The sequence below is a fragment of the Ursus arctos genome, unplaced genomic scaffold, assembly GCF_023065955.2.
Source record: "Ursus arctos isolate Adak ecotype North America unplaced genomic scaffold, UrsArc2.0 scaffold_12, whole genome shotgun sequence".
In the NCBI taxonomy this organism is placed as follows: Eukaryota; Metazoa; Chordata; class Mammalia; order Carnivora; family Ursidae; genus Ursus; species Ursus arctos.
The window spans coordinates 57,610,530-57,633,627 of NW_026622786.1; the positions used below are offsets into that span (position 1 = coordinate 57,610,530).

Consider the following 23,098-nt stretch of genomic DNA (forward strand, 5'->3'; position numbering starts at 1 on the left):
TGTATGTAAGGCACTTAAAACAGTGCTTGACTTAGAGAAAGCATTAAATTAGCATTAGCTGTTAGGATTCTTAATATTGACCTAATCTCTAAAGCCTCTCCTCACCCCTGCCACCTGGGGGCAGCGGTGGGGGGGGCAACTCACTGCTTCCGCTTCTCCTTCAGGTCAGTTCCCCCCTTCCCTGCCCACCCCCAGCCTGCTGTGGGTCCCAGGACACTGGCATGGGTAGACCTCATCCATGGCTCGCTTGTCCTCATGGTCGCATCCTTGACCAAGCTCTAGTCCGGCAGCCTCTTCACACAGCCCCTCAGTCTCAGGTCCCTGCAAGCCTAGGGGTGGTAAGACTGTGGGTGGCCCCAGGGGGCTGCCTGGTCATCGGGGTTTCCCTACAACTAGCCCACACCTCTGCAAATAGACCCTTTGTTTGACTTTTCTCCAAACTTCGAGTGTGTCATCTGTTCCCTGCCTGGACCTGACTCATTCTCCGGGTCCCCACTCTACTCTCTGGACACTGGGCAGAGTACCGAGAGCACTTTTTCTCTTTGCAATGACCCTTTCGGCAGGACATTACTGTTCGTCCTTGCATCCCCTGACCAAGCTCAGCGCTCGGTACGCTGGTGCTCAGCGACGGCTTCTGAGTGAATAAATGGAGGGACAAATGATGAAAATAATGAGTAAGACAGAAAGGGGGAAACCCTTGCTGTAACTGCCAGAGCTGAAAAAACAAAATTCAGACGGAGGAACATTTAGTCCCAAGTCAATGGGGGAAACCTACAATTACTTAGTACACACCAAGTATTTCTTGAAACCACAGTTAAACTAACTGCCAGCGGTACAGGGAGATTCTTCCTGCTCACGTACAGGACATCTTCCCAAGTTGGCAAAGCCCCATTCTTTCTGCTTGCACGGAGAAGCCTGCTCCCCAAATGGCAAAGATTTGCTGACAAAATACTAAACTGCTTTTTTTCCCTTCATACACACCTCTTTTTTTTTGGCACGGGGCTGCTTTAGGGGAAGAACTGAACTGACATGTGTTAAACACTGACTTTAAGCCGGGCATACAGCTTGGTGCTCACGAATGTGCGAGCAGGTACTCCTCAGAATGATCCAGAAGAGGGAAATAATATTCTTTCTTTCAGAGGAGGAAAGTGAGGCTCAGAGAGGTAAAGCAACTTGCCCAAAGTCACAGACGGGATCCCCTGCTCTTTTCCGTGACTCCACACTGTCTCCAAAGAATTTTCTAAATTCCGTTGTGTTTTTGACAGGTATTCCTAAGACTCATGTAGGTCTAAGGTCCTCTCTTAGCCTTTCTTTGCAGGAAAACTCGAGCAATTACAATGTTTAAAGGCATCAAAGACCCTACCTATACACCCGCGGCTGTGTACGTGCCTTTTACGGGGAACAAATGCAAATGTGCTCTTTTCCCTGAGCCTGGGTGAGGGAGAGGAAGAAGGCCGCTCTGCCTGGAATGTGAACTATTTTATCTGATGCATTAATGAGTTTAGCAGAACCCAAAGCATTTAAAGGCAGATGCACTTTGCCATCACTTGTCAGTCACAGCTTCCCAAAGCAGAGGAATTCCAGCCAAAGAAAAGGTCCCTTTGTCTGGAACTGTAACTGGTCCGCAGCCAGAGACAAAGGGTCCAGTTTCAATCGGAATCCAAATAACGATGAACAGCCTTTTCATTCAACAGTCTGAAGAAGTTTCCAAAGCAGAACTTTCTGTAAGCTGCTGTGCCCCCTGCTTCTGAGTCAGCTCAGGGACGTGAGGCCTGGAAGAGGACCCACTTTCATTAAAGGCTGGAGCCACAGGGCCAGGTCAGGACCCAGGGTCATTCACACCACCCCGCTCTCAGCTCTCGGGGCGCTGTTTCCCATTTCCAATGGGTAATGTGTTAGCCAAGGTGAATCTTATCTCCCCTCCTGCATCCAGGTAGGAAGGCTTCATGGCTATTAGAAGGCTGGAAATTGGGAAGTCACTCATAGAGCACATTTTAAATGTGAATCTTATCTGACCAGCCCGCAGACTTTGAGATAAAACGTGGTTATTGGTTTTCCCTTGAGGAAAATTACAAGGTAATTTGGGCTCCTTTTTTTAGGTCTTTCTTCTTTCTGCCTTACAAAGGCCCACATCCATAGGCTGTGGACTCTTTGGTAAAGGAAGAGTAATCATCAGATGATTACAAATTACTCAGAAAAGCTAAGAAACCTGGGAGGGCAGAGCCATGTAGGTGGCAGAGCCATGCAGGCCCATGGGGGTGATGGGCCTAGACACTCACAGTCCTGGTACTGCCCCTTCCCTCGGACTGATGTCTGACTTTGGATAGGCAATTTCATTGACCTTCCTGAGCCTCAGTTTCTTCGTCTCTAAGATAAGGCACCAATTTCTACCTCTCAGCAGTTACACAGATGACTCCAGCAACACACAGGGAGAGCTTGGTTAATGGTAGTAATTTCTGTACTTAACATCCTGATATATTTACCCCTAGACTATGTGCTTTTTTTTGTACTGTCCTCTGGCTTGTGCCTCAGTCTACTTACTTCTATCTAAGATGGGGATAAGTAATTTAATTAGTTGGAACTCACAAAGTGCAGGGGTTACCAATGTCCCTGACATCTGGTAAAGCCCTCATCTGCAGGGATCTGCATGGTCTGGGCGGGGCACAGGTGATATGATGAGGCAGCATCAAGGGCAGGGACCCTGACTCACCCAAATGTCAGAGGAAGGAATTCACGGGATGGGAGACCGGGAGAGACCATGATGAAGGGATGCCATTGAAGGGTGGGCTCATGTCACGTTTAAGCTGGGGCTGTGGGTAGGGTCCATTCCCCTTCTGTTTCCTTTCCCTTGTCCCACTCATGGTGGCCATGATGGGTGGGTTCGGGGGTGGGGTGGGGAGGATGCCCGTCTCTAGGAGCCACCAACTGAAGGCGGAGCAAGAGGCATGAGGCCACCAGTTCCAGAGGTATGGAAGTCCATCCTCGGCTCTGTAATACCAGCAAGCCCTCTGTCAATGGGGTCCCTTTCTTAAGGGACCAGGGATCTGCATCAGGGATCCTGCTCTGCTGTGCTCATATCACAAAGGGGTCAGCCCAGGACTCTGGATTTTCTCTCTGTGTGTCAGGAGCTATGGAAGAATCACAGGATCTTGGGGTCTCAGGGCTCAAATTCCCATCTGCAGCCAGACCCCTGTTCCCATAGCAGCTAGACTCTGAATTCTTTCTTCAAGACAGCTTCCTTGTCCCTTCCTCCAGACCACCTGCCCTGCCCTGTTGCCGGTCCAAAGCAGGGTGAGGTGCCCCACTATGTTTCCATAAAACTCCGTGCATTTCTTACTCCGAGCTCCTGCCACATTACATTTGCACATCGGTTTGTCCTTGTCAATAGCCTTTGAGATCTTTGGGGACAGGAGTTCTGTCTTACTCATCTCTGTCTCTTCAATATTCCCCACAAGCGTGCATCCGAAGAGGTGCTCAGACGGTTCCATAAATGCTTAAATTACGACCTAGCCCTTATTGACCTCTCTCATCTCATTTCTCAGGATCATTCAATAGTTGGATTCACAGAGAAGTCACTTTCTCCATCATGACTATAAGCAACTTCACAGTTATTGTAAGAAAAAAACATATCTTTTAACTTCAATATTCAAAATAATCGGGCACATCACCCCTACCCTCTGCTATTTCCAACCCTGTCCGGCCCTCAGCCAGGAACATTTGCTGCCAGACCCCTAAAAAGTCCTTCTCTCTTCCTCCTCACACTCACCTGTGATGTCCGCATGCATCTGCACAAAAAGGGGATTCTTGCTCAGGCCTCCGCACAGGAAAAGCGTGCTGAGAGAGTGTCCCGCTGCCTCCATGGCCTCTACAATGAGACGGGTGCCAAACTGAAAGGGACAAGCAGAAGAGCACGTCAGTATAGCAGCACAGGGAGAAAGCTCTGGAACCTGTACTAGGTGTCACCCCAGCTGCAGACACCACCCCGAGAGCCTTGCGCACACTCTCAGAGAGCGGAGGCTCCAAGAGATGAGGTGGCCTCTGATCGCACAGTTCACGAAGTCCCAGAGCAGGAATTCCAACCTGGGCCTGGCTGACTCCAAACCCTCTTAATTGCTCTACCATTTGCTTCCATCAGGAGTTACACAACTGACAATGTTCACACAGTTAATACTAACATAGTTCGCCGAAGCAAGTATTTGCGGCGTGCCCACTGTGGCCCAGATCCTCCAGCAGGAACTGGGGATGGAGGAAGTGGCCGGGGGTCTCTGAGCCAGTCTTCCTTCCGGCGATAGGAACTAAAGAGGTCTGTTCTTTGGAAAAGGGCACCCAGTAACATCAGCAGCAGAAACAGGGGAAGAGAGCGCGAATCGCATGAAGTGAGAGTAAGACTTCAGACAAAGGGCTAACGTGACCTTTATCATCACCTGAAACCAGGTAGTGCTTCTCCAGGGAGGCTTTTGGAGCCAGAGCCCATTCCAGTCAGTCCTTCATGGTCTGGGATGACGTGGAAATCACATGCTCTGGCTTGCTCAGGGTTCCACAGTATTTTCATTTCAGCCCTCGTCTGTAAGGATCCCCCTAAAATGTGCTATGCTCATCCTTGTCTTGCTCAGTTTACTCAGCTCAGTAAAAACCATGGATGCCTGGGAAAAGTACACCGCCGCAGAGCTGTCGGGGGTGACTGTTCATGTACAATTCTTTAGTGTTAACTAGGATACGCAAACACCTAAAAGTATAGTTTATTTGCGAGTTCAAAAATGAGAAGCTCACGAGTTGTAATTACTTGGGGTCAGGATTAAAACCGAAAAGTTGAACACGGACCTGACTTTAGGAGGCAGCCACATGGCAATGGTTCAGAAAGAGGCTCTGGAGAGAAACGAGAGAGAACTGGGTTTTTTTTTTTTGGTGAAGAGAGAGCTCTTGAGATGTTTAGAGACTAATTCTGAGGGATGACACAGTGGCAGGTGTGGACAAGAGGGTGAGTTAACCAAGCAGAGGGAGGAGAAGGTCAGGGATCCGGGAGCCCACAGATGGGGCCGCCACCAAGAAGAAGGAGGGGATGGGGTAGAGAGAGGATGCGAGCCAAGGTCACAGATTGAGTGATAGTGTGACGGTGCTGCTGGGAAGGTGGTACCCAAGCGCGCAGAGAAGGGGAAGGATGACCCCTGGCCACTGTTCCCAGAGGGTGGGATGCAGGGCACGTGAAGCCTCTTTTGCCCAGGCAGCTTGGAGGGCTGTCCCCCCTGTGCCTCGGGGTGCCTCTGGGAGACGGAGCAGCTGGAAGGTGTTCTGGGGACCATGGGTCATGAAATCCTGAATGCTGTGTAGTGAATTATGAGAGACAAGGGCAGTTCGGGAGCAAAAGCACAGCAGTTCCAGCCCAGCCCAGAGACCTTCAGCTATTAGTGAATCTGGTAAGAATATGGATTAGGTAAAACTTGGGCCTCCAAAAATAATCCACAGATGTAGTGTGTTAAAAAAAATTAAAACATGTTGTACCGTATAAGGCCAGATCCTGCTTATTGCATGTGGCTGATTACCCCCAGATGTTCCTTCTTAAGCTTTTGGGGGGTCATGAACCCTCCTGAGAATATGATAAAACCTACTGACCTTTCCAGAAGAAAGTCACTTACAAAATAGTATTATAAATGATTTCGGGAGGCCTACAGATGCCCTTACGTCCACCATGGATCATTCGGTGTCTGTGGATTCCAGGACAGCCTGGTCTACTCAAGGGGCAGAGGTCCGTAGTAACCAAGAGCATGGCTTTTGAATTCAAGAAACCTGGGATGGCATTAAGACATTCCACCTCCTTCTTGAATCCAACCTGTGTCCAACCCTTCCCAGACTCAATCCTCATTTTTAAAAAAAGTAATAGTAATATCATACTCATGCCTTTGAAAACTCCATAAATTGTCAGAAATGTTAACATGCAGAAACAATTTTAATGCGGTCTTAGATCTGGCGAAATATGAATACCTCCCTTGCACGGCTGTTGCCGTAGACAGTGTATGTGGAGCGCACGCAGGAGTGCCGAGTACATGGAAGGGGTGTGGACATGAGCGCTATTCCGGTTGCTAGCCGTATTCTAGGCCCTTTGCTAGGCACTTTCATATCCTTGCTCATCTTAGGACAAACTCAAAAACTGCACCTTGTTATCCCCATGTAGGAGTTATGGGGTTTGCCTGAGGCAGTAAGGTCTGCATTGGGAGAGGATAACTGCACCCCACCCCACCCCCCATATGCATGGAAATACCATGCAAAATTGGTATTTCTGATCCTTCTAAAACCACAGACCTGCGGCTCACGTGATTAGCAGGTCAGAGCGGAGGGTAACACAAAGCACATTCCCTTGGGAAAAGGCAAAAAAGTATCAGAACAAGAGGCACTCCCTTGGGAGGGGCTGTGACAGCCTGCGTCTCCCCCGTGTGGCATTGTTGGCCAGAATTTCCCACTCGGGCTGGCAGCTAGCAACAGGGCCTTCCCTTCGGGTGTCCCAGGCTCCACTCTGTGAAACGTTCCACCCTCCTTAAATGCCCTGCCACAGGGCTTTGTGCTAAAATGATTTTGTGCTCACCTTTCTGGAAAAAATGTTTTCACAGAGAAATTTAAATTAAAATTAGGCTATTCCACTGGGAATGTACAGACCCAAATGCAAATCGAGAGACTTCAAATGCAAATAGTACTTTTTAAGGGTCTATTCTGAAAGGAAAACTATAGATGAACAGGCTATGGATAAACCGGTTGTTTGACAAGTCTTTCAATTAAGTGTGATCAAGAGAGAATTTTACTTCATGGAGAGTTTCGCACAGTCCCAAGTTAACTTCATTACAATATCTCTTTCATTCTAGTCCTACAAAATACCAACCACAGATACCACTATAGAGGGCAATTTGTTTCACTTTAACCTATTCACCACAAGTAGATGCTAGGGCAATATGCAGAGGCGGTGGAACAAAAAAAAATTTTTTTTTCAAGTTGAACATCATGGGAAAATATCTGTGATCAGACTACTTCATTAAAATGCACATTTTTGCCTGAAAGATCAGCAGAGCCTGGTACCTTTGCAAAATGGATTGAACTCCTCACAATTCAACTGACCCCACGATAAAGCCTTATCAAATGATCTGTCTGAAATTTCCTTCCCTTCGTGGTATTATAAAGGTCATTAAGACCACGGACAGAATAAGTATGATCGCTCGTAATACATGCAGAACCCACTAAATACAAGACTGATTTTCCAAGTGTGTGGTATTGGGAAAGTGGGGCAGGCTCCACCCAGCTCGCACTCCGTTTAATGTCAATTATATCATTCTTGGACTTCTGCTGCTCTGACCAGGAAGGGGGCCCCCGTGAGGCAATGCCGGCCAAAATAACAATGTTTGCGAAGATGGGTAAAATAAAAACTGGTCTTGGAAATGCTTGAAAGCTGATTTCATCTGCGTAGCTTTTTTTTTTTTTTTAAAGATTTATTTATTTATTAGACAGAGACAGCCAGCGAGAGAGGGAACACAAGCAGGGGGAGTGGGAGAGGAAGAAGCAGGCTCCTAGTGGAAGAGCCTGATGTGGGGCTCGATCCCATAACGCCGGGATCACGCCCTGAGCCGAAGGCAGACGCTTAAGGACTGCGCCACCCAGGCGCCCCCATCTGTGTAGCTTTTACAACCATTTCAAAGAAAAACGGAAAGAGCAGAAGACTGGGAGTGAGACAGGCAGTTCTCGGAGAGGCTCGCGTTCTGACTCGACCAACCACGTGTGGGCTATCTGCCCCTGCAAGGTGGCTTTCCCTCTGTCTGGAAAATGAGGACGATCCCACCCGCTTACAGGGGGACTGTCCTAAGCCCCAGCGAGTGGGCGTCAGTGAAAGGAGACAGTCCTTATCAGCACGTGACGGTGCCCCTTGTTCTGTCTCTTAGCGTGTACTCGGAGGATAAGCATCACACGGCTCTGATTTTCCATTTCCACGCAGTCACTTCATTCCACTCTAAGACTTTTCATACACTAGCACCACAATCAGAAAATGAAAGTTGCTCAGTACTTCACAGACCTGCTGTATTTCAGAAAGCTGCGGCTTCCCATTCCAGCTCCGCCACTGACTAGCTATATGAAATTGAGCAAGTTAGTGAACCTCGCTGAGGCCTAGGTTTCTAATGTGTTTGGAATGGGGATACTAACACCTACCTCACTAGGCTAAGTCATGGAATATTTGTAAATACTTAGCAAAGTGCCTGGCACGTAATACCCCAGAACTGTTATTATTATTATCATCGTTACCATAAAATGGGATCACTAAATAACTGTCTTTACTACTGATGCACATTATTCTCCTCCATATTCATTTTATTCTTCACTCCCTCCATTTTGGTAGATGCCAGAATTATCTGTTTTTGACCAAGTTCCCATAAATAGTGCCCACTGACTGATTTCACTGAACTGGCCAAGCTATTCAATCAATGACAGTTGCTTCAGGAAGATACAGTCAAACTGGTATATAAACAACAAGGACTGTTTCATCTAATCAAGTTGGCCTATTCCACGTAAGACCGTATGTTCCCTTCTTAGTTGGGAATCTCTGCTCTCTTATCCCATCCATGCAGCACCTGGACAAATAACAAACGCGAACAGAAGAAAAGCCCTTCTGATAGTGATACGGATGTATGGAAAAAATGTATGTAGTTCTGTTATTTGAAGGACTAAGGCTTTGAAGGAAGTGGTACATAAACAAAATAACTGAATGGCATAGAAGTATATCCACATAATGTTAACAAAAAGACTTTCTGTGTGTCTCTGAAAAATAAATTTTGAATCAGAATCCAGCAAACTGATTTTTCCTCTCTGTTGGTCCACGTTCTCTTACCAGAGTGGCTAAGCCTCACTTAACTGTAATTTTGGGATTCCTCCCCACTCTGAAGCCTGGAAAGCCACGACCCACTCCTCCACAATGCACTTCCTAGCGTATGCACACATCCAGTCTTCTGTGCACATACCCCATTTTTAGATCACCTCTGGAGAGTAAGATTCCTTAGATCGTGATGTTTCAGCTTGTAGGATTTTGTTTTCATTTTGGATTGATCTTCAGCGTAGGAGTTCCTAATGCGTTAAATTCTCTCCTCCTTCTCTCCCTAGCCATCCGAACCTCTCATTGAAGCAGCTAATTATCTAAAAACAAACACTAAGGACGCTTACTATTTAAAGGAACCCTATAATGAATCCTTTTGCCAAGTGAACAATATCGTGTGTTTTATAAGTTTGCACATTCTTAACACTGGCTTTTCTTAGTGCAAGCATAAATGGCATCTCCTTCTACTTAATTGAACTTGGAAGACAAATTAAATAAATGACAAGTATGATGTTCAAAGACTCGAACTCCTTTCAGCTTTCAGCTATGTGAGGTGATTAGTAAAGCAGGTGAAGACCTTCATCAAGATTTCCTTCCGAAAAGACACGCATCTCTTTTTGGCAAGCTCCCCTTTAATTAACAATCTCTGTCACACAAGCACACGATGTATCTTGGAGGAGCATGAGGCCTAAGGTTTATTGATAGCCCTAAGTCTCTTTAAAAATGGCATTAAAGTGTCTTACAGCAATGGCTTGAACTGTGGCCAGGTAGAGAATGGCAAGATCATCGAGGTCCTGAGACAGTTTCAACCCGGTGACCTGTAGGGATGAAGAAAAGAAAAGAAAGAGATGTCCAAAAGGAGCTGCCACGGATAGAGATAGTTCCCATGAAACACGTTCAGATGTGTTTTCTTGCCCAAACAAGTTCATATGCAAATCCCCTTTTTGTGAGCTGAACGTGAAATGACTACCAAATTCTTTAATCTCCAGACCTGGGAAAAACTATCATTTCTTCTCCAAGAGAAAGTGCCCTGCCTTGTATTAAACAAACAAAACAAGACAAATACTATACGGAGATCATGTTTGATATTCCTTAGCATGGAATTAAATGTCTTTCTTCCTCTTTAAAGAAAATGTTCTTTTATTACAAACACCCATTTTCTTTGGCTTATAGAGATCAACATGGAGCAGTGGCTTCTAGTAAAAGATGATCTTATTCCGAGTTCTGCTGTTGTCAGAATTCAGTGTAACAGCATCCAGGGGGTATTCAGGGTAAAATAATATGTCTCCTATAAATGTTATACCTACTAGGGGATAATTTACAATCTGTGGTTTGCAAGGGAATCCCATTAAAGTCAATCGGAACCACATGCTTCTATGCAGTATGTCAGTTTCTGAGAGATTCCAGAATTGGACAAGATGCTGAATTTGGATGCCTTCAAGACCTGTCCACAGTCCCTCCTTCACATCTCCCATTCACAAACGTCTTCTCTTGGGACATTTTTAGACGGTAAAGAACTGCTGGGTTCTTCAAGCCTTCTCTGAATTTTGTAGGCATCGATACTGGAGCTCACTTTGTATTTTCACATTACAGAATTAATTAACGTAGCATGTGTTTACTCAGGGTCTATGGTGGGTATGATCCTGAGTGCAATGAGGTGGCGACAGGCAGCCTGCATTCAAAGGACAGGAGCTGAGTGTTCTACTGAGGTCCCTTTCCTTCGTGTCTCCAGTCCCATTTAATTACCCTTTCCAGACTGCACCCCAAGCCACGACGAAGGGGCCAGCGTTGACCTACTTCAGGGCACAGACACCATTCCATGGCCCAGAGCAAAGACCTGTCAGCACTCTTCCCCGACTTTTCCCTTCTTCCCATATTTACGCAGTCTTCAAGTTTTGTCCATTTGCTTCCCAAATTTCTTGTGAATCCATCACTTCTCTTCGTGCTGTCACTCCCTTCCTCAATCCAGGCCACCATTATGTTCTTTGTGTGTGCTGAAAGGCCCCTTTTCTACTGGTGCTCCTCTCCACAAAGGAGCTAGTAATTGTTCCCACAGGCAAATCTGATCATATTACCCTCTGTTAAAAATTCCCTGTTGCCCTCATCTCGAGAAAGAAATGCCTGTGCTGTTTTAGGCACTTCCTCCCGGGCTCGGCTCTGCTTGCTTCTCCAGCCTCTGTACAAAGCCCTCCTCACTTAGTATCCTTTGCTCCAGCTATTCTGATTGCTCGTGGAGGTCTCTTGATGCAGGGACTCCTGCATTCAGTAGAGCGACCTGCTGGTAATTTCTCTTGGCAAATAACTGGGTAACCAGATGAGCGCTATGCCTTTGATTTTCACACACAGGAACACGGCAGGTTTGAGTGAGAGACCAGAGGGGAATTCTGGGTAGGCATCCTCCCAAGCCAACTCTGTGAAGGAACATCCCTTGTAAAGTTCCCCAGAGACCTCGACAGACAGTACAAATGCTGCAAGGAAGGGAGAACACGAACACTGCTGATGCTATAAAAGTTCGCTTTGTAGCGTGCACGAGGAACGTGCCCCAGGGAACCCAGAGGATGGAAGCCGGACCGAGCTGTCCGACAGACTTCCTGTGATACTCACACAGCATTTGCAATGCCTAGCTCCGTGTCTGGCAAAGAGGAGGCACTAAGTTTCTACCTGTTGAATGTGTGAATTAGCGACAGTGCTCCCTTTTTCCTTTTGTGTGTACCACTGTCTTTCCTAACATTCTAGCCTTTTGTGCCTAATTCCATGATTAAGAGAGGAGCACGCTTACCACCTTGGCTCTTCATTTACTTGCAGAGGCGAGGGGCATTTGCTCTGTGCCCCAAGACAGAACACTGGAAGATCACTTCTAGTTGCTCATTCTAGGCTTCCAACCCCCCCTCCTCTCTACACTTAGCTTTCCTTGTCACAGTGGCTTATACGAGATAGGGGTAAAAGGAGTGTCCCTGTGGCTCATATGGAACCTTTGTGTGAATTAGATAAAAGCACTCCCTCCGGGCAGACTAACGCAGAAGGCATCCCATCTGGTAGAATGAACTATGAAAAGCAGCGGAGTGGACAGGTTCTCAGCCCTGTAGAATGTCCCTTCATGTGAGCATCTTGTGTGATCGACCAGCTCCATGGCATGTAATGGGCCTGTATAAAGATCACTCTTCATGAATGGTCTCTCTCTTCTGTACTGGCCTGGCCTCAATCTGGCCGTTAATCTACTAGGAAAGCTAAGTGGGCCCAGACCTAGAGAGGCGGCAGGCTACCTCTGGCTCCTCTCTGGTCATGACTGCAACGTGAATCAAGCCATGATCCTTTGCGTGACTGGGTATGTGTCTGCTTAGCAGACTCACATCTCCTATAGGTGGGTCCTGAAGACCAGATCTGGATAAATGGTGATGGAATGGGGAAGAAATCTGACTTTCTATGTGAGATACATCCCCTTATTAATTGACTAGGAACCCCAGTGCCGTGTATAACATTGATAATGTAACCCGTTCTGATATCCTCCTTGATTAGTAAGAACCCATAAAACAGAAGGGGTGCACTATTACCAGATTTCATTTTCTTCATCCCCAGTAAATATTCATGAGAACTTCCCCAAAGTACTGGTATTTAAGCAAAAAAAAAAAAAAAAAATCTCATGGCCCCTTCTCTAAATGTCTAGTGTCTCTAGAGCTCAGAAATCATAGAGGAGAAAAGAGAAGATAGTTAGTTTTCTCCAGAAACTGAGAATGAGATCATGTAACTGAGCACTAAATTTAACTCCTGAGCTTGCTAGCAGCTCCAGCAAAAGGGACATAGGATGGGTGACATCTCTTTTCTTTTTCTGATAAGTAGAACTTGGCTATCCTTCATGAAGGAAAACGTTATTCTAGAAGAAGGTACTCAGCAACAAAAGGGACTAAGCAAGCACAGCTCTCCCACAGCTCCCTCCGACTCTCGAACACCAGAGCCATGGAGTTGAAATGTGACTCAGTGAAGACATTTCTCTCTACAGTTACTACGGGTTGGGGCCCTCTTGCTTGACATCTCATCTGATATGCAGATGGAGACTCTGGAAGGGCAGGTAATCATGAATTCCATCTGATTTTTCTCTCCAATACCAGGGACCACAGCCCTCCCTTGGCAAAAGTCAAATGGCTGTCGGCCCAAGATAGAACTTTCTAAGGAGTGCCTGCCATGTGGACCACTCAAGAGGCTACAGAGATCCCTTGGGAAGCCATCTTGGTAGGGAAGTGGGAGCAGCATCCCGGGAATGCCAGGGATGTCCTGGGGGACATGTGTCTTTGTAACCAGTGAGAAAGCCAGATGTGACAGATGAGCAGACACCCCTGTCTGAGGGCTGGATGGTTCCATCCATAAGAGGAAGTGGGAAGAAAGCATAAGTGAAGCAGGGTGTTTATAGGAGATGTGCATGAGCCTATTTTGAACGTTTGGGCAAGACAGTGAAATGTGTGGGGAAGCCCCATGGGAGAGTTGTGCTGGTAAGCACATTTTACTTATTTTGCTATTGTGTAATGAGAACTGCAAGAGAAAACACTTCAAATTAATATTTAGAGACGTGTGATGTATATGGTGGCCACAGAAATGCAAACTACAATCGATGACATCAACACCCTAGATAATGGTTATAAAATATGTAAATCTTGGGATTTTTGAGCTTGGAAGAGAAGTGTGGGGGAATGGAAAGATGACAAGCTATGAAGGAAAACACCAAGGTTCAGATCTCAACATTCTTCCAACTGGCTGCACAATGGTTTTGAGTTTTGTGACTTTTCTGAGCCTCAGATTTCTTTTTTTTCATTTATGATATAGGGATAATGATGCCTCAAGGCATTTTTGTGAAGATATATCTTCACAAATCTTCAAAGATTAAATATCATTTGCAAAGTGTCTTACTTTTTCAGGAAGCTAGACTGAGTCCACAAGAGCTAAACCGTTAGAGTGCCAACTCTGTGAGCATAGGTTGCAATTAATGTTGATTTTCTTTCCCTTTCTCCTAATAAATGTTCATTCTCTTTCTCTTAAATGCATGAAGGGTTCAATCCCATTCATTAATGGGAATGTGGCAATAAAGCATCTCCTTCAACATGGTATCGGTACCCCCAGGGTATTAATGAGGGGCACTGAAGACTAGTGCGTATACAGGATGGGGAAGACAGGGCAGAGGCATGTTGACCATCAGCATCAGGATCATTATGTTAAAGATAAGAATATCAAGAGTGTGGAGAAGCAGCATGCCCCTGATGAGTGCCCAGGGATAGGATGATGGGGGACTCACGAGCAAGGACTCCTTAGAGAAGCCTTAGTCCTTATCAACCTACACTCTTTCATTCACTCTGTAAATAGGAAGGACAGATGAATTTCACCTTGGACTTCACCTTAAATCTTGCTGCCACTTAGTAGCTGTGAGAGCTTGACACGTCTCTAGCCCCTTCCCAGGATCCTAGCTGAATGCAGATTTCCTGAGCTCCAACTCCAGATTTATTGACTCTTTGGGGTGGGCCCAGCAATATGCATTTCAGCAAGGTCCTAATGCGCAATAAATTATGGAAATAATTGTCCTTAACTTGGCATTGTGAATTATGGGTTGATAGGTCCTAAAATAATTGAAATTACTTAAAAAATGTAGTAGTAATTAAGTTAGCTAATTTTTTCCCTTCTTAGTTGTTAAAGGAATTAGTTGTATGTTAGTAAGGAAAAAAAAAAAGCTTAGAAATAAATTCTCAAGGGGTCTCTAAAGATTACAAAAGACAAGAAAACAGGATCCCCAGTCCTGAGATTTTCTAGGGCCATCAGAGCTTGATGAGGTATCCAAGACTCAAGGGAATTGGCTGAAAGCTTTTCAGAAGACAAAGGAACAGTAAAATATTCGCTCAGTCAATAATACAGGCAGAGATGATGGACAGACAGCAAGGAAATGAGGAGGATCAGAGAAAAATTTATAGAAAACCTCTGGAGAGAGAACGGAGATTGAAGAACAGGTCTGAAATAATCAGCAGCCTGGAAGAGAGAGGGAACAAATCTCCCTGAGGTTTCAGTAAGTACCAGGAATCGAGGCTGACACTTGGCATTGACTAAAACTCACCCAGATTTGGGAAATGCAGATCAGTGTGTTAACACAGTGTGGTAAGGGGAACTCTAGAGATGTCCCCCCAAATTCCCATTCCCCAGTTACTCAATCAAACACCAACTGAGGCACTGCTTTAAAGGGACTTTGCAGATGGAACTAGTTCCTAGCCAGGTGACCTTAAAATACAGAGATTATCCTGGATTATCTAGTTAGAAACCCAACGTAATCACAGGAGCCCTTAAAAGGAAGGCAGAAGAGTCCATCAGGTGATCCAAAAAAAGGCAGGAGAAATGAGGCAGAAATGGAAAAAAGAGATTCAAAGCATGAGAAGGACATGATCTGCCATTGCGGGCTTTGAAGATGGAAGAAGGGGGCAATGAGTCATGAAATGCATGGCTTCCAGAAGCTGAGGATCCCCGGCTGAGAGTCAGCCAGGCAATAGGCACCTCAGTCCTACAACTGCACGGAGCTCAATTTGGCCAACAATTTGAATGAATTTATTCCGAGTCTCCAGATAAGAGCCCTTGGTTCTGGTCTTATGAAAACCGGAGCAGAGAAACGAGCTGAGCCAGCTCAGGCTTCTGACCTACAGAACTGTGAGATAATAAATTTAAGCCTCTAAGTTTGTGATAATTTATTAAAGCGGCAAGAGACAATCAATAAACTCACAATGCCTAGACTGACATTCTCCCCCACAGCCCTATTGTATTGGCGAACCATACACGATACGCTAGTCATTTGCTATTCCCAAGATGTAGCAGGCCCTTCACATCTTTGTTCCCCTTCGGATGCTCTAAATCTAAGTCATTTTAATGTACTCAGTGCTCGAGTCTGCCAAAGCTGTGCTGGTCAACTGTCCCGGCCCCGAGCTGGTGTCATCCAGCCTGTCTTGATTTACACAAACTTGGATCCCATCTTTGGCCCCTGGGACTTAGATCTCTCCCTTTATTTATCTGTTGGGTCCTCCCAGCAGATTTCTACCCAATTCATCCCTCAGTCTTTTACCATGCCATACTACCTTGGGAAGGACTCCTGTCTGTAATCCATATTCCCCTGCCTACCTCCCCTGGGTTTTACTTGTTGTTTGGTATATTTAGGGAAGATAGAACGCACTAAGAAAACAATGTCTGAATCTGACATAATTTTAAAAATCCACTAAAATGAGGGGAAAACATGGCAGACACACTGAAAGCAGAGTAGGAGTATGAAAACACAAAAACCTAGTTTTTTTTTTTTTTCTTTACAAAAAATTTTTTTTTTCTCCCAAAGGATGTCAGTGACCTCAGTTTGAACTGGCTAGGTTCTAATACTTCTGTTTTTCCCCCCTCTGGGCAAATAACTTTGAGTCTCTGAGCCTTAGTTTCTTCACCCTTTTAAATGGGGCAAGTCAGGCAGGGTTACTCCAAGAGTTGGTAATGGTGTATGTAAAGCATCTATCACGATGCCTGACACAATGCACTTCCAGAAAAAAAAGACCCCTATTTCGAAACAAAATATCAGCTGCTAAATTAGTTGCTTCAATAAGAAAACACATTATGGGAAACCCAGCTAAATGATACTTAGGATATCAAGCTTTGTTATGGGACTCAATCTGTCAGAGGCAAAAACAATATGTAAAAAATGGTGAGATGAAACAGCATGACATTGTGACAAAATCACCAACAAACTCACATCAAAGCGTCCATGTCTTTGCAAGCCTGATACATGTACCAGTCCAAAGCTGCTTGAATTAGCGCATGAGCTCCCAGCTATGTCATCCATCTCCCCATCAGAGGAAGCCACTGGGATACAGCCTCTGGCTTCTACTGAGCTCCTGCAAATACTCATCTGAGTTGCTGACTCCATCCACATCTGACTCTGTTTAGTAATGCCCTTCCCTAGCTGGGGTTCAGTCCTCTGGGAACTGGCTAAGGTCTTGCCACGCTTCTTTCCTGACTCCCTCCTAGTTTGTCATACACACCCTTGCTCTGTGCTTGCTTTGAAGAGCCCTTGGAGCAGCACCCAACCTCTCCAGCAGTTTGAGCAGCATATGGCCTTATGTTAGAAATCACAGCTCTTCAAAGAACCAGAAAATAACTTTCTGTTCTGGGTAGTGCTGTACTTGCAAAATGAAGCAGAGAAAACACGTTTCAACCACTGGTGAATAGGGTGTTTTCATGGCCTGATACGCCTGAGGTGACTTGCACCTGTGATTAAATTGATTAATTTACTTCTTGGATATGTCAGGAAAGGAATAAAACACACACACCCCCAAAACAAAGAGGTAGTATTAATGTGAGAATGGAAACTGGTCACATAAACGAGGAGGCAAGGACTCTTCCAAAATTCCTACAGCACTAGCTGTTTTGTACATCGCGTGGGGGTTTCCTGTTGTGCTGAGGGACTTGAGGGCCAAGGACTTACATACAGAGAAGGACTAATCTCTGCACCCGTATGAAACGTGGTCTGTGATGGACCAGGTGACTGCTGAGCTTCACTACTGGTTGCTAACGGCAGATGACCTCCATGGCTGGTGAGTCCAGCTGGTCCTCGGGCTAAGGGGATGGCTCGTGACTGGCTGCTCAGCTTTCAAAGGCCACACTTAGAATCCTGCTAGTCATCTTCGAACGTGCAAATACGGGCCAGTAAAGTAGAAGCTACAGATTCACTAGTATTTGCTGTTGTTGTCTGTCCACGATGGGACAGTCTCCCCATTTGATTCTGACCATGACCCCGCAAGGAATCCGCATGCTGGTCCTGCTTACTAATGAGCAGACTGACCTCACAGAGCTAACCTCAAAGGTCACCCATTTTCAGGGCAGGATGCAAAGACAGATCTGACTTCAAACCCTGGGCTCTCCTTGCTGTTGCACAGTGGTAAAAACTATCCAACCAGTCATTTCATGGCTGGTATTTAGCTTCATCCTTCTTTATGCGTGACCATGCCATGTTTCTTCAAAAGTACGCATTTTTCTTTTGTTTTGCTTTTAAAGAACCTACAGTCAGCAGAGTTAAATGTTTTGATGCCGATTGCTATGACCTGAGCTGCTGCTTCCTTCACACATCATGTGCATGGCCCTTACCTAATTTATCAAGCAGAAAGGAGAAATATTTGCACCGGCAGCTACTCGGTCCAGGCACACTATTAAGTTGCCCACCCCCTAACCTCCACCTCTTTCTCGCTCAGGGCTACAGGTCAACACTGCATCAGCAAAGGAGAAATGAAGCAGCAAGGGAGCCATGGCAGGGAGCCAACTGTTACCAGAACAGAAGAAAACGATGCTCTCACGCATAATGGAAAGACTCTTGGGTCATGCCCTGCTCCTACTTCCGAGGGTAGGCACCTAAAGCAGAAGGGTTTAGAGCCAGGTCAAACCAGGAGTGGTGATTGCTTCCGGAATCTGAGTCAGTGAGGGTGTGAAGGAAACGAGAACCATGACTGAGGAGAGAGAGTTCAGAGCTTAAATCCAAGAGCCAGGGTAGGGACATTTTTTCCCACTAAGTTTCTGCCCTGTGTCATAGAGATGTGCCCTTAAAAAAAATCCTACCAAATATGCCAAAGAGCTTTTAACACTTTCTTTTGGTCTCAGTAGTATGTAATTCTTTGAGGCCTTTCCCTAAGTGTTCTGATGGTACTCCTTTTGCTTTGTATACAACATGTTTTTCCTAATGGACTCACTTTATCTTTTTTATTCATTTTAACTAGAGAGCTATACATATTCAGTGTTTCCCAGCAGACCGTACACACGATTTACTCTCAGCCCCACTCACTGCAATGTGGACTTGCCTCTTGAGACCTATAGCTAGTTGCCAGTTCCCAGAGTCCAGCAGTTTTTATTTTGGATAGCTTTGGTGGCCTCACTATGGCTGGGTTTTCTAACCCTAGAACAGACAGGGGACCTATACCTCTCCTCCAGATTCCTACTCAGGATCCTTAGAATGCAGGGCATCACCCGTCATCCCAAATCAGACTTCCTGTCCAGTTGGCTTCTTGGATTGTCAGTTTTCTGATGGATTGAACTAAAAGGGACGATAAGGTCTGGATTGTGGGAAGAGTTCTGGAAAGTGAAACTCACTGGCTGCTTCCAAAAAAACCAAAACACCCTCAAACCATTGGCAGCAGAGTAGAGGGAGGACTGCCCTGTTCTGAGGTTTAAAGGGACCTTGTGTCATTCAGCTAAGGAGAAGGTGGAGAGGTCCAAGGTCCTGCAAGGCTGGAGGTTTACTCTGTTCATATGTCATAGATTAATCCAACAAGTTCCAGTTAGTTTTTTAGTCTGGAAAATCTTCCCAGATTCTGAGACTGTCAATTCTAATGTCACTAGTTGAATGACATGTGAATTTTCAAAGTCAGCATGAGTTTGTGCCTTTTTTTTTTCCATCTTCACATGTATTTTCGAATGAAGTAGAGGAAGGCTGCATCGGGCTTACTACCCAAATGCCACGTAAAAAATCGTTCTAAGTCAGATATCCACAGAGCACCTACTCTGGTTTGCACAGGTCCTATATTACAGGGGTCACACTGTGTAATGATTATGCACGCACACTCACACTTATACAGTAACTATCTCCCTGCTTTTATGTGAACTTGGGACACACACGGTTTCTTTTTCCTTTATGTTCATGGTAGTTGATCGATAAGCACTTGTTGAATGAATGAATGAATGAGTGAATGAATGTCTAACAAAGGTAAGAGACAAGAGTCGTCCAAGGGCAGAGCGAAGAAAGGAAGAGTGTAGTGCTGGAAAGCAGAAGAGGTACAGGGAGTATCCAGTGGTTCTCTGAGATTTTTTTTTTTTTTTTTTTGCTACCAAGATAAAATGCTAAATGCAACCTATCATTGGTTAGATGATACAGGGAGCCAAAATCGAAGGCGTTCACATTCCATGTTCTCCTCCCTTCTAGAACACTGCATTTACTCTGATTTTCCTGATTCTAAACCCTCTTCCTTGCTTCACTCAGTGTCGATGTCATTTCCTGTCTGAAGCCTTCCTGACCCCTGAGACCAGGCTGGGCAGGTATCTCCCACACATTGAGGGAGCCCTGGGCAGTGCGGGGCACCTGGAGCTTGACCTCATAGTACCTGTTGATATATTCTGTCTACCTACCCATTCCCCGAGACAGTACTATTTCTGAAGGCTGGAATGCTCTCTAGTTATTCTATACCCCCCAGCAACTACAACAGGACCTGTATTAGTGAAAATAATTAAGTAGTTGATGAGCAAATGTCTTCATAATTGTGATAAAATGGAAACCTCTTAGCTTCATTTACCTAGACATTAATATTGGTATTTTCTTTAAAAATTTACTTATTTATTTGCAGGGGGAGGGGTAGAGGGAAAGGTAGAGAGTCTTAAGCAGACTCTGCACTGAGCGTAGAGACCAATGTGGGACTCGATTCCATGACCCTGAGATCACAGTCTGAGCCGAAACCAAGAGTCAGATGCTTAACTGACTGTGCCACCCAGGCGCCCTGCCATTAATATTGGTATTAAATATTTATCATATAGATAGTAAGAGTAGCAACTAGACCATTTCATATTAGCAAATTGTTCATATGTAAGTTTTTAGAGCAATACATGATTTCTTTCTGATCTCCATGCTGACCATCAATTAAGTACATGTTAACACTTAGTGTATGCCCAGAGAAATGTTTCAGGAGCCAAAAGAAGAAATCATATATGTTTCTTTCCCTACTGGGAATATCCTGACGATTCTAGTTGCTATGTATACATTTTGTCAAGCACTTCCCTCTCTTCCCTTGAATCATGCTCCAGGAACATAGGAATTATTGTACCTTACTGTGTCTACAGCAGTGGCTTGCACGTCTAGGTACGAAATAAGTATTTACTGAATGGGTGCTGGAGACAGTCATCATTGTAGGTTCTGACAAAGGAGAACATGGCAATAGAGATTTCAGGGTGATTAGTTTGATGTTATCTGAAACTAACTAAGGGACAGAAATACTGGGAGAAATTTTTAGCTGAGAATTTCCTTTCTTCTATCTTGTCGAGGTCATCTTCTCCTTCCAATGTGGTGAAGTAAGCTCACAGAGTGGCAGGTATTCCAATGTAAACCCAACCCCAAAACAGTTACAAAGGGAAGTCATTGCTAAGAAATACTATGTGACATAGGAGGTACGCTTATAAAACAAGAAAACTTTTTAAAAAAGTAAACATACTAGGATTTTCTGATACAATTGGGGAGATGTCCCCATGCAAGTAGTCTTCTTTGGTGACTATGTACTTAGCTGTACTCATTATAATGAGGCAGGCATTCTTCAAAACCCTCCACTGACTCCTTGGGGATTACATTCTGGATTTGGGTTACCTTTATAAGAGTATCCTTATGCTGGTAACTCTTGAGTCTTTGGATGTCAGGCTTGGTTTTAAGAAACAGACAAAAGCCACTGGGAACCATGGGTCTTGCCACACTGGTTATAACAGAAATTGGCAAAAGAGAGCCCCCAGGGAAGGACTCCAGATCCAAGTCCATGGACTCCAGACCCATGATCATTTTACTACATAGCCCTGCTTTCTTCTGGGGTCATTTTATGAACTGGCCACGCTTCTTAACATCTTTAACATTTTAAAGGTCCATTATATTTGGTTTCAGATATTTGTCTTCAATTAAGACATTCACTTTTGTATCCATACATAATGTGCTCTTCCCCAACCTCTGTTTGTACCCAAAGAGCCAGTTATCTGCAAGTACAGCGTTTTGGCCGCAGCCTGTAGCCACATGGCCCTCTCCCGACATTCCTCTTCTGCTTCCACAGGCCAAGTAAGGAGGCCAAGCTCATTATCTGTTGTGTGGGCATGCTTCATGGACTCCAGACAGACATAACTTATGCTATGTCCAATTTTCTTTTTCTTTTCCCGTGATTCCTTTTTATTAGCAGAAGTTGATTATGTCAGCTAGGTAATGAAAATAAAGATCAGGTCTTCCTGTTGGCATCATAAAAACACTGAAAACAATCTCAATAAAATGAATCACAAAATCATAGGATTTTGAGGCTTGAAGCTCTTTAAGCCAGCAGCCTATGCCACCATCATGCCATGTAAACCCTGCATTGCTTACGGCCTCCATTCTGAACTCCCCACCTCCATTCACTGCACACTCTGCTTCTCAACTTTTTGACATCTTCCTGGATTCTGAATTTCTGGCTTATTTTCTTATCTGTGGCCCCTCCTGGCCTCTGAAGCTTAGTTCTATTTCTCTAGCTTGAACATGCTTCCTCCAACCTCAAATATGATTCTCAATGGCTATCCTATTCTCAGCCACCTAATTTCGCCTGGCCCCCAGGGTGCCCTATCTTAGCTTAGGGGGCTATGAACGCTGCCCCAAGTTCACCTTGGCCCAGGAGGGCCCAGAATCTTCTGCACCACCAGTGACCCCAAAGGTCACCAGCAGCTCCATTTATCTACCGACACAAGTTATTAATTTTATTTTACTTTTAGCAAAGTTGAATCTGAAATCCTAATAATGTTAACATGCACTTGGAACAGCTCTGACTCAGAGCCTGAGCAGACATGTGGCTGTGGCAATCAAGACCATGGGTGGTAATATTTACCACTTATTTACCGGGTGGCCTGGGGATGGAGACAGAAAACATGACTCTGCAAAGTGATGTAAATAAAAAATCACACAGGCAGGGGCTCACGACTTCCAGCTGCTCTACAGGACAAAGAGGCAGCAGTAGCTAAATATAAGAAATAGTGCTTTTAACGCTTTCAAGGTTGGCTCAGAAACAATGAGAACTTTCAGCAGCTCATCCTGGGGAGCAGCAGGAGCCTTCGCAACAGCGATGCTTCGGCAAAAAGCCTGTGCGCCCGTGGCCTGTCCTGTTTATTTTTCCTCTTTTCCTTTCTCCTCACTTTGCTTCTTCCAAACTTTGTAGCCCTTTGGCCTGCTTTCACCTTCATGGAAGGACTGGCTGTTACTTACCATGCCCTTCAGTGTCAGATCTGCTAAGGGAGACCGGTTGCCATGGAAATCTGGCCAAACATGTAAATCAACAGTGAGAAAACCCACAGGCCGAGCCTTCTTAATCAGATCCAGGTGACTGTTCAAATATGCATATACACTCTGGCATCTGGAAGAGAAATTGATTTTGTTTTTAAAAGGGGGGGTAGGGTCGGGAAGCAAACTGTTCTGCAGAAAGAAATGATTTGTACTTTCATATCAGATCCAGAAAGAAAGCAGAG

The 23,098-nt window shown here is 45.2% G+C and overlaps 1 protein-coding gene across 25 annotated transcripts in view; it reads right to left on the minus strand.

The window, feature by feature from the left end:
* Window positions 1-23,098, minus strand: part of FGGY (FGGY carbohydrate kinase domain containing) — a 399,022-nt gene that overhangs the window by 86,070 nt on the left and 289,854 nt on the right. For 23 of the 25 annotated variants that reach the window (XM_057310627.1, XM_026497979.4, XM_057310621.1 and 20 more), the window contains 3 exons: window positions 22,839-22,986; window positions 9,583-9,657; window positions 3,767-3,887 (listed from right to left, as the gene is read on the minus strand). In XM_057310627.1, the coding sequence (XP_057166610.1) occupies window positions 3,767-3,887; window positions 9,583-9,657; window positions 22,839-22,986 (344 nt within the window). The remainder of the gene's footprint in view (window positions 1-3,766; window positions 3,888-9,582; window positions 9,658-22,838; window positions 22,987-23,098) is intronic. The other 2 variants (XM_057310624.1, XM_057310628.1) reach the window with 1 other exon arrangement.